This window comes from Ochlerotatus camptorhynchus, unplaced genomic scaffold (genome assembly GCF_037179485.1).
Source record: "Ochlerotatus camptorhynchus isolate MF236.1 unplaced genomic scaffold, CSIRO-AGI_Acam_v1.1 ptg000193l, whole genome shotgun sequence".
NCBI classification, from domain to species: Eukaryota; Metazoa; Arthropoda; class Insecta; order Diptera; family Culicidae; genus Ochlerotatus; species Ochlerotatus camptorhynchus.
The window spans coordinates 2,462,876-2,476,114 of NW_027040683.1; the positions used below are offsets into that span (position 1 = coordinate 2,462,876).

Consider the following 13,239-nt stretch of genomic DNA (forward strand, 5'->3'; position numbering starts at 1 on the left):
CCACCCGGATCTGTCGGTCTGGGGTCCATGCGACCATCGACATCTTCGTAAGCAACATGGGACACAACGTCTCGCAACCTGTGGCACTCCAGGAGCTGAGCTCGGACCACTACCCGGTGGTGGCCGAAGTTGGATCCTCGGTAAACCGATTCGAAGCTTCCCGGCGCAACTACCATCGAGTCAACTGGGCGCAATACGAACACTGCGTCGACACAACCATCGACTACGATGTCCAACCGGGGACGTCCGAAGATATTGACCGGTGTCTACAAACCATCGAGGAGGCGATTTCCCGGGCCAGGGAACAACACGTGCCAGTATCCAGACAGGTGAGCAATACTCTGAACCTTGACAGCCCTTCTAAAGATCTCATTAGACTCCGTAACACCATTCGTAGGCAGTACCAGCGTACTGGCCTGCCTAACTTGAAGACCAATTGTAATCGATTAACAAAGATCATTCAGGCCAGGATGGTGGATCTCAGAAATAACGATTTTGCTAGTAAGATCCGCTCTCTCCCAGATTGTGCTAAGCCCTTCTGGAAACTTACAAAAATTCTTAAAAACAAGCCTAGGCCCATTCCCCCACTGACCCCGCTGGATCGTCTCGGCGACCCAGTGGTTCATCTGATAACTCCTGAAGAGAAGGCTGCCGCGATAGGTCAACACTTCGTCAGCTCCCATAATCTCGGACAAAACATCGTCAGCCCTCATGAATCTGAGGTTGCTGAAAATGCGACCAATCTTCATCAGATTCCTAACATTTTCCAGAGGAATCCGAGATTACGGCTGACAAACTGTTGGCCTATATCAAATCATCTAAAAACATGAAGGCCCCAGGTTTCGACAACATCCTGAATCTGGAACTCAAACACTTGAGTTCCAGATTCTACAACCATCTGGCACTGATTTTTAATCAGTGCCTCAGACTTGGCTACTTCCCCTCGTGTTGGAAGTCAGCTAAAGTCATACCCATCCGGAAACCTGGGAAGGATCCGTCCTCTCCTTCAAGTTATCGACCAATCAGCCTTCTCTCAGGGTTATCAAAACTGTTCGAAAGAGCACTGTACCACCGGCTCCTAACATCTGCCGATGAAAACAACTTGTTACTCGAGGAACAGTTTGGTTTTCGGAAAGGTCGTTCGACCGTTCACCAGCTGACTCGAGTAACAAACATTCTCAGACGGAACAAGTCTGTTTCGAAAACATCTGCCATGGCGTTGTTGGACGTTGAAAAAGCATTCGACAATGTCTGGCATGATGGCCTGGTGTTCAAATTGCAGCAGTACGGTCTTCCAATCTTCCTAGTGAAGATAATAAACAACTATCTATCAGACAGGACGTTCCGAGTCTCTCTGAATGGCATCACATCGGATGCTTTCAACATCGGTGCCGGGGTTCCACAAGGAAGCATCCTTGGCCCCATCCTATTCAACCTGTTCACCTCCGATATGCCGGCTCTCCCTGATGGTGGATCGTTGTCTCTGTTCGCAGATGACACATCCATCGTCTACAAGGGTAGGGTCATCGGAGCTCTGACTGTGAAACTTCATGGAGTCCTGGACGTCCGTTCTGAATATTTCAACAGCTGGAAGATCCGTATCAACGCGACAAAGACCCAGGTCATTATCTTTCCACACTCTAAATCTCCTAGACTTGTTCCGTCGGAGAATAACAAGATCTGCCTGAACGGCACAGTGGTGGAATGGTCCAAAGAGGTCGTGTACCTTGGGCTAACACTAGACAGCAAGCTTCTTTTCAGGGAGCACGTTGACAAAACAAAAACCAAGTGCAACATCTTGATCCACTTATCAACAGGAAGTCAACCCTGTCCATGAAAAATAAGCTTGCTGTCTACAAACAAATCATCCTTCCTGTAATCGAGTACGGTATGCCAATCTGGGAGAGTTGCGCAAAATGCCATCACCTCAAACTCCAAAGGATCCAGAACAAGATCCTTAGGATGGTCCTAAACAGTCCCCTGCGGACTAGAAATTCTGAGATCCACTTCCTGGCCGTAATTCAGACATTAGAAGAACGGAGAGTATTCATCTTGGAAAGGTTCAGAGACACCTGTCTGAGATCAAATCATCAGATCATACGTGATTTAGCACGTTAAGTTAAGTTATACCCGTAGTTAGGTAGGCTTTCACTTTTTTCAATTCAAATAAAACACATCCCCAAAGGGATATTCTGTTAACTAGTTGAAAAACGCAAATATTAAATTATAATATCAAATTAAACAAAGATGAAGAGCCAGGTACACACTTAGAAATAACTACTTATACACGAGACGTAATCCATATTGGACGTAAATCATAGAACGTAAACAAACATTTCATGTAAAATTAAGTGTTCTCAAACCGAAACATCAGCTAAACGACGAATAGAACGTTTGATTGAATTGATTTTCACGTTTCTTTCAACTGATTCTTATGTCAAAAGGCTCGCTTACATGTGTCGGTCTTAGGGAACCGAAATTTACATGACTTTTTAGTAGTGTGCATACTTTGCACTCTCAGTAAGATGTTGAAGAAACTGATCCACGCAGCTCTCTGCAGAGTTACTGCCCCGATCATCTCGAACAGCCAGCACGGTTTTATGAATCACCGCTCAACGACATCAAACCTAATGTGTTACGTGTCAGCGATATCACGTGATATAGCATCAAAACAGCAAGTGGATTCGGTTTACGTCGATTTTGCGAAAGCTTTCAATACAGTTCCGCACAACCTCATCATTAGCAAAATGGATAATATTGGATTCCCCACCTGGATCACGGAATGGCTCAACTCGTACCTGTCTGACCGCAATGTTTTCGTGGTGGTAAATTCCGTACGCTCCAGGATTTTCGACACTCCATCTGGCGTACCACAAGGCAGTGTTCTCGGTCCTCTTATTTTTATCATCTATCATCTATGACTTGTGTGAGCTGCTCTCATCGAGTTATAGTAGAATTTTTAAAGAACTACAAAAATAGTTTTCACCATTAAGTCATTGATAGTAAGTTAGAAATTTGGAAAAGTGAATGGAATGCATATGCATATGGATGCATATTATGGTCAAAATAAGTCAAAAGAAATCATTCATTATCGTTCAGTTTTTTTCCTAGAAATTTGTGTTAAATAGTATTTTCTTGCAGAACATGTTAAAAGAAAGGGAATTTTTATGTATTTTTTATGCAGAATATGCAAAATGGGAGGGACTTCAAATGTTAATCCTCCCTCCCCCACCAAATGTTACAGAGTGTCATCAAAATACATGGAATGTTGAGATATTGAGATCGTGAGAGTGAATTTTCTCTTTCAAATTTGAATGTTTTGGCTCTCTGGGGAACGGTTAAAAAATGTATGGGAAAAAACCTTTTTTAATTAATTTTAGCTTATTTAACAAAAAATTCCTGGAAAAGTCTGAACGACAAAGTCCATAAACGATTTCTTTAGGTTGTCGTCAACTTTTTTTTTGGAAAGCTATGTGAAATTCACATGGATTTCATGCATTACGTATGTGATATATTTTTTGAGTGTATCCCCTGTTTCCAAGTTTGGTTACAATACTACAACTCTGGAGAGCATTTTGTGTGGTCGTTGGGAGCGTGTGGTTCTGAATATGGCGATGAGTGTGCAAAATGTTACGCAATTTCATCCTCCCTATTCGCACGCGGCCGATTATCGGAGGCGAATGCCACTTCAACTTGTTTCGTCTACTTACTACTCTCTGACGACTGTGCTGGGGAAGCAGCATATGCATGTAGGTAATTGGTGGATTTGTTAGTTAATTCGACGCTTTTGGACAATGCTGGACATTGACTAGTTTTTCAATAGTTTCTTGTTGAAAATCAACATTCGGAAGCATTATGTCGTAGTCATATTTCTGATCGATTGGTGATAAAATTATTGAAATTGGACCAGGGGCAGCTGAGTTATTAACGTTCAAAATCTTTCTTAATTTGTTACATGTTCCATTTTCGGTTTTCACAAAGTGTACCCCCATATAGAAATCACAGACGTAGTTCTACGTCAAAAATCAACGTAAACGCAATTAGTGACGTCACTAATTGCTTGTATCGTACAGGGGTTTTACTCACACAACTTAACCGATTGCTTCGCCTCATTAGTCTGCAAGAGCGCTCTAGACAGAGTAGCAGTGATGAAGCCACACTGTCACTGTTTGGGTACAGTTGCTCATCGTGAGAAAGCATTGTGGGCCACCGTCATTAAGCACGTTATCGTCTTGTCGAAGCTCACCCAAGCTCAAACTAGCTCACCGTATCCGTGGATGTCTCAGAATTCTCCAACCACGACAAAGATCGAACAACCCGGTAATGTGCATCAAACTTGCCGCGTCCAGAAGAATACGAACCTGTGATAAGTGGCGTCACGATATACACACTTAATCTAGCTCGGTAAAATCTCCAACAGCTGATTACCTCGGCATTTACTTTTGCTGATATCTCTGCCAAATATCTGTTTGTTAGCTGATGTCTCAGCAAAATGTTATTTGTTAGCTGAGTCTCGGCAATTGTTTTACTGGATCTCAGCAAAATAAATTGCAGAATTAGTCGTCTGTTGGAATCTCGGCGAAAAATTTTAAGTGTGTAGTGCGTGTTGTTCATCGGCAAACAGCCGGGTAATTTGCTTGCAATTCGACAGACGACGACAAAACCGTCTTTTTCGGGGCGCCAATATTAATTTTACCACCAAAGAGTTGATTTTCATAATTAACCATTTTGTCAAGCTTCTGCATTCATTTTCCATCATACACACTTAATTTTTTTTCGCCGAGATTCCAACAGCCGAGTAGTTCTGCAATTTATTTTGCTGAGATTCAGTAAAACAATTGCCGAGACTCAGCTAACAAATAACTATTTGCTGAGATATCAGCAAAAGTACATGCCGAGGTAATCGGCTGTTGGATATTTTACCGAGCTAGATTAAGTGTGTATGTCGCTGCTGTTGTTTGAAACTACGCAATTGTTCTCTCCGTTAATCGTTCACAGCAGGATTGGGCGATCTTCGATCGATCTTTGGAAGATCGATCTTTTTCATCCCGATTTCTAATTTTTCTGATCGATTTTTGGTCCTTAAAAAGATCGAAATAATAGATCTTTTCGATCTTCAAAAAAATAAATAGATAAATAGTACACGATATTTACGAATACAGCAACATTTGAAGGTTTGCGCTACCTCCCTCCTGTGCTCATTGCTCCTTGTCGTCACATTTTGTCTACACAGAGAAACAGAATGATACATTATTGAGTAAAGTTGAATCATTTTCGAGAAAAACGGAAGAACTCATAATGAAGAATAAATTTTAACCATTTTTGTGTAGTTTTGAATAAGTAATGATGAATCAGTTTCGAGTTTTGGCAAGTACCAGTTGTTGATTGTTTGTTTTATTATGCAATTTCGTTCGATTCCATACATTTTCAATATTTCGTACTACATTTAATTTCGATTAGTCCAGTACTCTTTGCAATAATAGAATTTTTTTTCTTAAGGTTGCAATGTGTTTTGTTGCCCCATCTAGAGTATTTCTCAAATACTGCTTTCAATCTATCTATCTATATATATAAAAATGAATTTCTGTCTGTCTGTCTGTCTGTCTGACCCTTATAGACTCGGAAACTACTGAACCGATTGGCGTGAAAATTTGTATACAGAGGTTTTTGGGGCCGTGGAAGGTTCTTATGATGGTTCGAGACCCCTCCCCCTTCTGTAAGGGGGGGCTCCCATACAAATGAAACAGAAATTTCTGCATAACTCGAGAACTAATCAAGCAAATGGAACCAAATTAGGTATGTGGGGGCGAGTGTGGGGCTATAAGGAGATAATCATAGGGGGTAGCCCCTTAGATAAAGGGGAGGGGGCTACGTACAATATAGCATGCTTTTTTGAATTGGCGCATAAACTCAAGCTAATATTGAATCCCGAGCAAAGCTGGGCACTCTCAGCTAGTATACAATAAAACCTTTTGTTCAAGCCGAGAACATAAAAATAAAATAGGTTATTTTTGTAATATTTTTGAATGATACGACAACATTTAATTGAACAATTCTCGATGAACATTTCAAATGGTCCTATCTGCTTTGATCGATTCTCTTCATCGACTTTCTCTTTTCATAACCACTGCTATGCAAACAGATTTCGCGCTAATTCTACCACATAGTTTGATAAAGGAGGTTCTTATCTAGCGTCCAAAACGTCAAATACAACAGGGAAAGGTTTTGCAGCTGAGTTATTAACGAAAGAGAAAGTCGATGAAGAGAATCGATCAAAGCAGATAGGACCATTTGAAATGTTCATCGAGAATTATACAGGAAATAATTTCTTACCATCGTAAACAAGCGTGTTGAAAAAATCAAAAGATCGATCTACCAAAGATCGATTCATTGGTACCGATTAAATCAGTGGATGAATTTTAGAGCCAAATATAAGATCGATCCGTCAACATCGATCTTTCTCAGAAGATCGCCCAATCCTAGTTCACAGAGGACAGTGCATTGCAAAAATTGTCTGGAACCTCCATATATGCATTTAGGTTAACATTCGAAGTCCCTCCCTTTTTACATTTTCTGCACAAAAACTACATCCAAAGTCCCTTCCTTTTTACAAATTCTGTACAGCATACTTTGTGCAGAATATGTAAAAAAGGAGGGACTTCGGATGAAGATCGAAATGCATATATAGTGGAACCAGAAACGGTCCTTTTGAGGGCGGAACTGTCCAAAACAAACCAATCCCACCAAGGTGGTCGACCGTGTACTAAGTCTAGGACTAATTCTGTAAAACAAATTTTGAATTTTGCCCATACCTAAAGATGAAGAAAGCAATTAAATCACTTAGTAAAATGTATATGGTAATCATCCAAGTTAAACTGAAATAAAGATCATTTAAACTAACTAAACTAAATAAGTCCTTTTGAGGGCGATTCTCTGCTTGAACGTCAAGCAGTACAGTTCGGTCTTTGCTCGCTCTGTCGAGTTGTTCTAAAGTTTCTAGTTTGTTCCAAACATTCGCAGTTTAATCGCGTCGTCAGTAGTGTCGGTCGCTTTGTGTGATGAGAAGTCAGCGCTCCCGGAGCAGGCTCCGAGAGAAAACGGAGAAGAAGAACAGCAGTGAGGGTAGCTTGAGTGTACCTATTTCGAAAAAGTACGCTAATCTTCCCACCGATATGTAGGGAATACCACCTCAGCCACGGTGAAGCGGTCAAAGAAGAGGAAGAAAAATCAAGGCTAATCCGATGGTGCGAGTGGACGGGACGATGCCACCGCGACGAATGTCAGCGTCATTGGTGATTTCCCAAGCCAGAGTGCAGCAAAAATGAAGCTTCCTCCACTGGTGGTGAAGCAAGTCCCACTCAACACGCTGATTGGCGATCTCTCATCGCTGGGCGTTGCAGCTGAGTTTAAGCTCGGCAGGATCGGCACCAAGGTGATGCTCCGAACGAAAGCGGAGTACGAAGTGGCCGTGAAATATCTGAAGGATACCAAGGCGGAATTCTTCACGCACGACATCCCCGGTGAGAAGTCCTTCAAGGTAGTCATCAGGGGTCTACCAAACTTCGACCCCAAGATGGTCGAAGCCGAAATCAACCGGTACAAGCTAGCCCCAATCGCTGTCTTCCGAATGACAAGGAGAAGCGAAAACGTGAAGACTTACCCGGATTGTCTTTTCCTGGTACACTTCCAGAAAGGGACGGTGACGCTCAATGCGCAGCAAGCCATCCGATCGATCTACTCCATCATCGTATGGTGGGAGTCATACCGTGGCGGCCACGGTACCCGCAACTGCAACATCAAGCCACGCTGCAGCAACTGCGCTCACGAACACGCCACTTCCAACTGCCCTGCGGATGGAGCCGTGGCGATAAAATGCGCTAACTGTGGTGGTGCACATCAAGGTTTCGACAGACAGTGCTCCAAACGCGAGGACTTCAAACGCATCCGAAAGCAGGCGTCAAGCAACAATCAACCAGGACGCAAGAAGGACAAAACCCCAGCATTCAGGACGGAGGATTTTCCGCCTCTTCGTGCTCCCCAGCAAAGGCAAGCGAATTCACGGGTGCAAACCACCCCCCCACCTCAAGTAGCTTCCGGTGATTCTGCTGGCCAAAGCTCTCCATCTCCCCTGGATTCTGGAGACAATGAAGCTTGGCGGAACTACCAGCGTAACCGGAATGGATGTCTATTGTTAGACCACGCACAACATAGACTGTACACTGTGCAGTTTCCGGACGAACCAACTTTTATCTCTCCGGCGGGAAATCCGTCCACCCTGGACTTTTTCCTGTCAAACATCGTACTATCCAAGCCGGAGGCGCACAACGATCTCAGCTCCGACCACCAACCGGTGGTGACTGAAGTCGGTGTCAACGTGGTTCCTGCTAGAAGCTGCCTGCGTAAAGACTACCACCATGTCAACTGGGTGCAGTACGGACGAATGGTGGACAGCAACATCGATGAAAATCCACTGCTCGACACCGTGGCGGACATCGACCGAGTGTTGGAGGGACTCCACCAAGCCATAACCGTGGCTGACGAGGCGTGCGTCCGACGAGTGCCTGTGAGGGGTAAGTTTATTGCCATTGATTCCCACACCCAACTTTTGATTCGCCTGAGAAATGTTCGTAGACGCCAGTTTCAGAGGACTGGAGATCTGGGCAAAAAACGTGAAATGGCCGATCTGAACAGGCAGATTGCTTCCAGAATGGACTCACTCCGAAATGAAAGTTTCGGGCGTGTTGTCCAGAATCTGGACGACCGCTCCAGACCATTCTGGAAGGTATCCAAGGTCCTGAAAACTCATCCCAAACCCGTTCCACCTCTCAGAGTCGATAATGATGACGATCGGCTTTTAATCACCCCACAGGAGAAAGCAAATGCGATCGGCAAGCATGTCGCTTCATCGCATTTGTTTGGCTCGACTATCCAAAGTCCGCTCGATGATCAGGTTGCGCAAAGCGTTCAAAACCTAGATGCCTCCCGTTGTGTCGTGCCTCCGGCGGATATGATTACAGTACAACAAATTTGCTCAGCGCTGAAATGCACCAAGAACATGAAGGCCCCCGGGTTTGACGGTATATTCAACTTGATCTTGAAGAGACTCAGCATGAAAGTGCAGTCTCTTGTAACCGCTATCTTCAACAGATGTTTGGAACTGCACTACTTTCCAAGCATCTGGAAAGTAGCAAAAATCATACCAATCCGCAAACCTGGAAAGGATCCAACATTGTCTTCAAGCTACAGACCAATCAGCCTCCTTTCAGCGCTGAGCAAATTGTTCGAGAAATCATTCTCAATCATTTGCTCAAGTTTGTCGAGGAAAATAACATTCTTCTTCCGGAACAGTTTGGGTTCAGAGAGGGGCACTCCACCAATCACCAGCTAGTACGGGTGATGAATAACATCCGAAGTAACAAAGCTGTATCCAAGTCCACAGCCATGGCCTTGTTAGACGTTGAAAAGGCGTTTGACAATGTTTGGCATGATGGACTTGTGTACAAGCTTTGTAACTTCAACTTTCCTTTACATCTTATTAAAATCACCCGTAACTACCTCCAGCAAAGGTCGTTTAAGGTATCGTTGAATGGTTGTCTTTCAGACACGTTTTCCATCCCAGCAGGTGTCCCGCAAGGCAGTTTGCTGGGCCCCTTGCTTTACAGCATTTACACTTCCGACATTCCTCCCCTCGGAGACGGTTGCGTGTTCTTCCTGTTCGCAGATGATACCGCAATAGCCGTCAAAGAAAGGATGCCTCGCGAAATAACGAACAAACTTCAACGATGCCTTAACGCCTTTGCTGATTATGCCACCACGTGGAAAATCAAAATCAATGCCTCCAAAACACAAGCGATCATGTTCCTACATCGGCAATCGCCCAAACTGAAACCGGCTCCATCTTGTACTGTAATCATGGATGGCACAAGGGTTGAGTGGTCCGCCGAAGTAACCTATCTCGGGATGTTGTTCGATGAAAAGCTCCTCTTCCGTTCGCATGTAGAGAAAACAGTAGTCAAGTGTTCTACCTTGGTTAGGTGTCTGTTTCCGCTGATTTGCCGCAGATCTCGCCTCTCAAGGGTAAACAAACTGGCCGTCTACAAACAAATCATAGCACCTGCGGTCCTCTACGCAGCTCCGATGTGGGAATCATGTGCACAGACTCACAGGAACAAAATTCAGGTCGCACAGAATAGAGTGCTGAGGATGGTTCTTGATCGTCCTTTCGACACTAGAATAACAAATTTACACGAAGAGGCAGGCATTGCGAAAATAGATTCCAGAATTAACGAAATTAAAACTAAATTTGCAGAAAAATGTAATTTATCAGAACATGCTTTGATAAGCAATTTGTATATAGTAGATTAGGTGTATATAGTAGTTGTAGGTTAGTTGTAGTTGTAAATAGTCTCCTTTTTTCAAATTTTAAACAAACCAATCCCACCAAGGTGGTCATTCTTAAAACAGGCCTGATAGGACTAGGAACTGTAATGAATAATAATTTAAATTAAAAAGGAACTAAAGCTGAAAAGACGCATCTGTGTCACTTGAAAATTCATACATGTAAATCACACAAACACAAGAAATAAAGATCATTTAAAGTCAAAAGTCCTTTTGAGGGCCATGCAACATCAAAACGACTCTTTTCAGAGCCACAAACCATCAAAACGGCCCTTTTCAGGGCCCCCACAATTTTCAAAGAAAAAGTTAGTTTGGAATATTTTCTAACACAAGAATAATTACACATGAACTGAAAAAAGAATCTTATTACTATTAAACGGAAAATGGACACTGCCCAATTACTACACTTCGGAAGAAATTCACGGATGTCATAATAATATCGGGAATTTTAAATAACGTTCGTTCAAAATAGTTAACATTTGTGAGCGTAGTCCTACGCCAACTGTTCGTACAACCCTATTGGGCTGTCGCTTATAATTTTGATCTTTGAAATGGCTCAAAAGTTATTAATTAAAAAAAAAGTATTTTTAATGTCGATTTTTTGGACCACTCTAACATGGAAATGGTCACCCTTATAACAAAATCTAATATTTTGCGATACGGAACAAAACTACAGTTTTTTACGAAATTCTGAGAACCACTATATCGTTTTGCTAATGGCTATACTGCCGCTCTTCACATGTCCGTCCCATAGCAAACATCGACAAGCCGATAAAATCGCGTTTTATGTTTGCTTCGTACCATTGCATCTTATGTGATGGGACAACCAATGTAACTGTTTTTCCAAACCTTTTCAGAACAAAGTTGATTAGTTCATCCAGTATTATGGAAATATGGGTATGGCTACCATTTGCATTGAAAAACTCAGTTTTGACAAAAACGACTATGGGACCGACATGCGAAGAGCGGCAGTATATTAGTTCCTCAAAAATAAAGCTGAGAGAAGCCTTTAGCATGCAAAAATTCGTTTCGATGAATATAATCCAGATTTCAACAATTGTCTTGGGCCATATTAACCATAAGACACAAATAAAGAGTTAAATTAATTACTAAGAAAATCTACTTTGGTGCACCCGGAGGGCCCCTACATAAGTTTAACGCAAGCTTAATGCTCTTTCATCAACTGTATCAGAGATATTGCACTTCAGTCTCAATTATCATTGTGTGTTCTGGATACTTAACGAATCCTTTTTCCGCTAGCGAGCAGGTGCTTTCTCATGTTCACTTTTGTCATCATCCAACCGCACACGCTTCTTCACCCGGTCGTTTTGGTATCATTACAGCAGTAGAGCTAAAAGCCAACCTAAAGTTGGTTTTGTAACACCCATATGGGAAGACGGCAGTGACGGTGCCAGCTTAGAGACACAAGTTAGCACTATCTTCCCCAAGCGCTTTTCAGCTTGGCAACGTGCATAAAGGATATGTGCATAAGGACTCCCAGCCATCGGAGCAGGTGACAGATTGGATTACTGGAATTAATATTTCACGTGTTGCAAAATTGAACCGGAAGCGTTTTTGACTTGACAAAATGTCTCGTACCTAAATGTAGTGTTTCCTGGAAAAGACAGAATGTGGTGCTCCCAACGGTACTGCAGGCAATCCCACATTTTCTTGACAGCGACGATGATGCTGTTGTTGCCCGTATGATACATTATGCGCACATCCGTTGCTGTTTATAGCACTGCATTAGACAGAAAGGAGCAGGTGGCACATATATATGCAACACTATGTACAGTTTAAGGATGGGAAGTCCAGGCTTTCTCAACATCAATCTTGGTTTAACCGCAAATCCATTCTTAGATTTTATTTTTGGCTTTCAATTCATACACTTTGGTTCCTTACAAAGCTAATCGTTTTAATTCTCCTTAAACCTACGTGACTAGAAGATTCCTCACAGCAACGAAACATCACCGCAAGTACTTCTTAAAATACACCCTGAATTCCCTCATGACTAGAATCACTTCTCCCACAGCTCCCTTCAACAGGACATATTCTGCTCGCACCTTCCGACGAGACGGCTCCTCAGGCTCACCATTATCGGACTATCCACCGGGACGCCTTCACGCTCCAGGAAAGCCATCGTTTCCCGAGCACAAACGGCAAATCCCAACGCTTCCGCTTGGTGACCCACTACGACGGCTCCATCCATCGGCGGATATCCGTCGTCATCATTTTCGGAACTGTCGGCATCCTCCGCGTACGGATCATTCTCCAGGAAATCGATCTCATCCTGTAGTTCCTGAATGCGCCGCAAGGCTTGTAGCAGAAAGTCCGACCCTCCCGGGGAGGCAGGTACCGGTTGCTCCGGCAGTTGGTTCGCTATTTGATCCGGATCTGTTCGATTCGGTCGCTTGGAAGGCTCACCAGAATCTTCGTTTGGTTCCAGCTCACTATGTCTACGTTTCACTTTGGATCGCTCGCCCCCGCCACCGCCCGGATGTTGCCTTTGGTGATGGTGTTGGTGGTCGAGGCGGCGAGACTCTGCGAGATCATTGTTCTTCGTACTCTTTGGGACAGTTTTTGGCATACTTGGAACTTGATTTTTATTTGGTAACCAGCACTTTGGAATGGATTAAAACCGTTACATGGTCGCCGTCAACACTTTGATCGCTTGTTCAGCTCAAACTCAGTTCAAATTGTTCTTAATTATTTTTTTGGAAATACTCGATCAGAAACAAGGAAAAATGCACGTGTTGCCTCGCGAACGGCACTACCTGAAATGATCGGTCGACTGCCGGCTGCAGAGAATCAAACCTGCCGCATGTTTTTACGACCCAGCAG

General features: G+C 43.3%; 1 protein-coding gene across 1 annotated transcript; it reads right to left on the reverse strand.

Annotated features, from left to right (window-relative positions):
* Positions 1-12,251: 12,251 nt before the first annotated feature.
* insb (insensible) lies at positions 12,252-13,182 on the reverse strand. Its single transcript, XM_065223450.1, has one exon. It carries the CDS (start codon positions 12,983-12,985, stop codon positions 12,437-12,439), a length of 549 nt encoding a protein of 182 aa, XP_065079522.1. The 5' UTR covers positions 12,986-13,182; the 3' UTR covers positions 12,252-12,436.
* Positions 13,183-13,239: the final 57 nt, after the last annotated feature.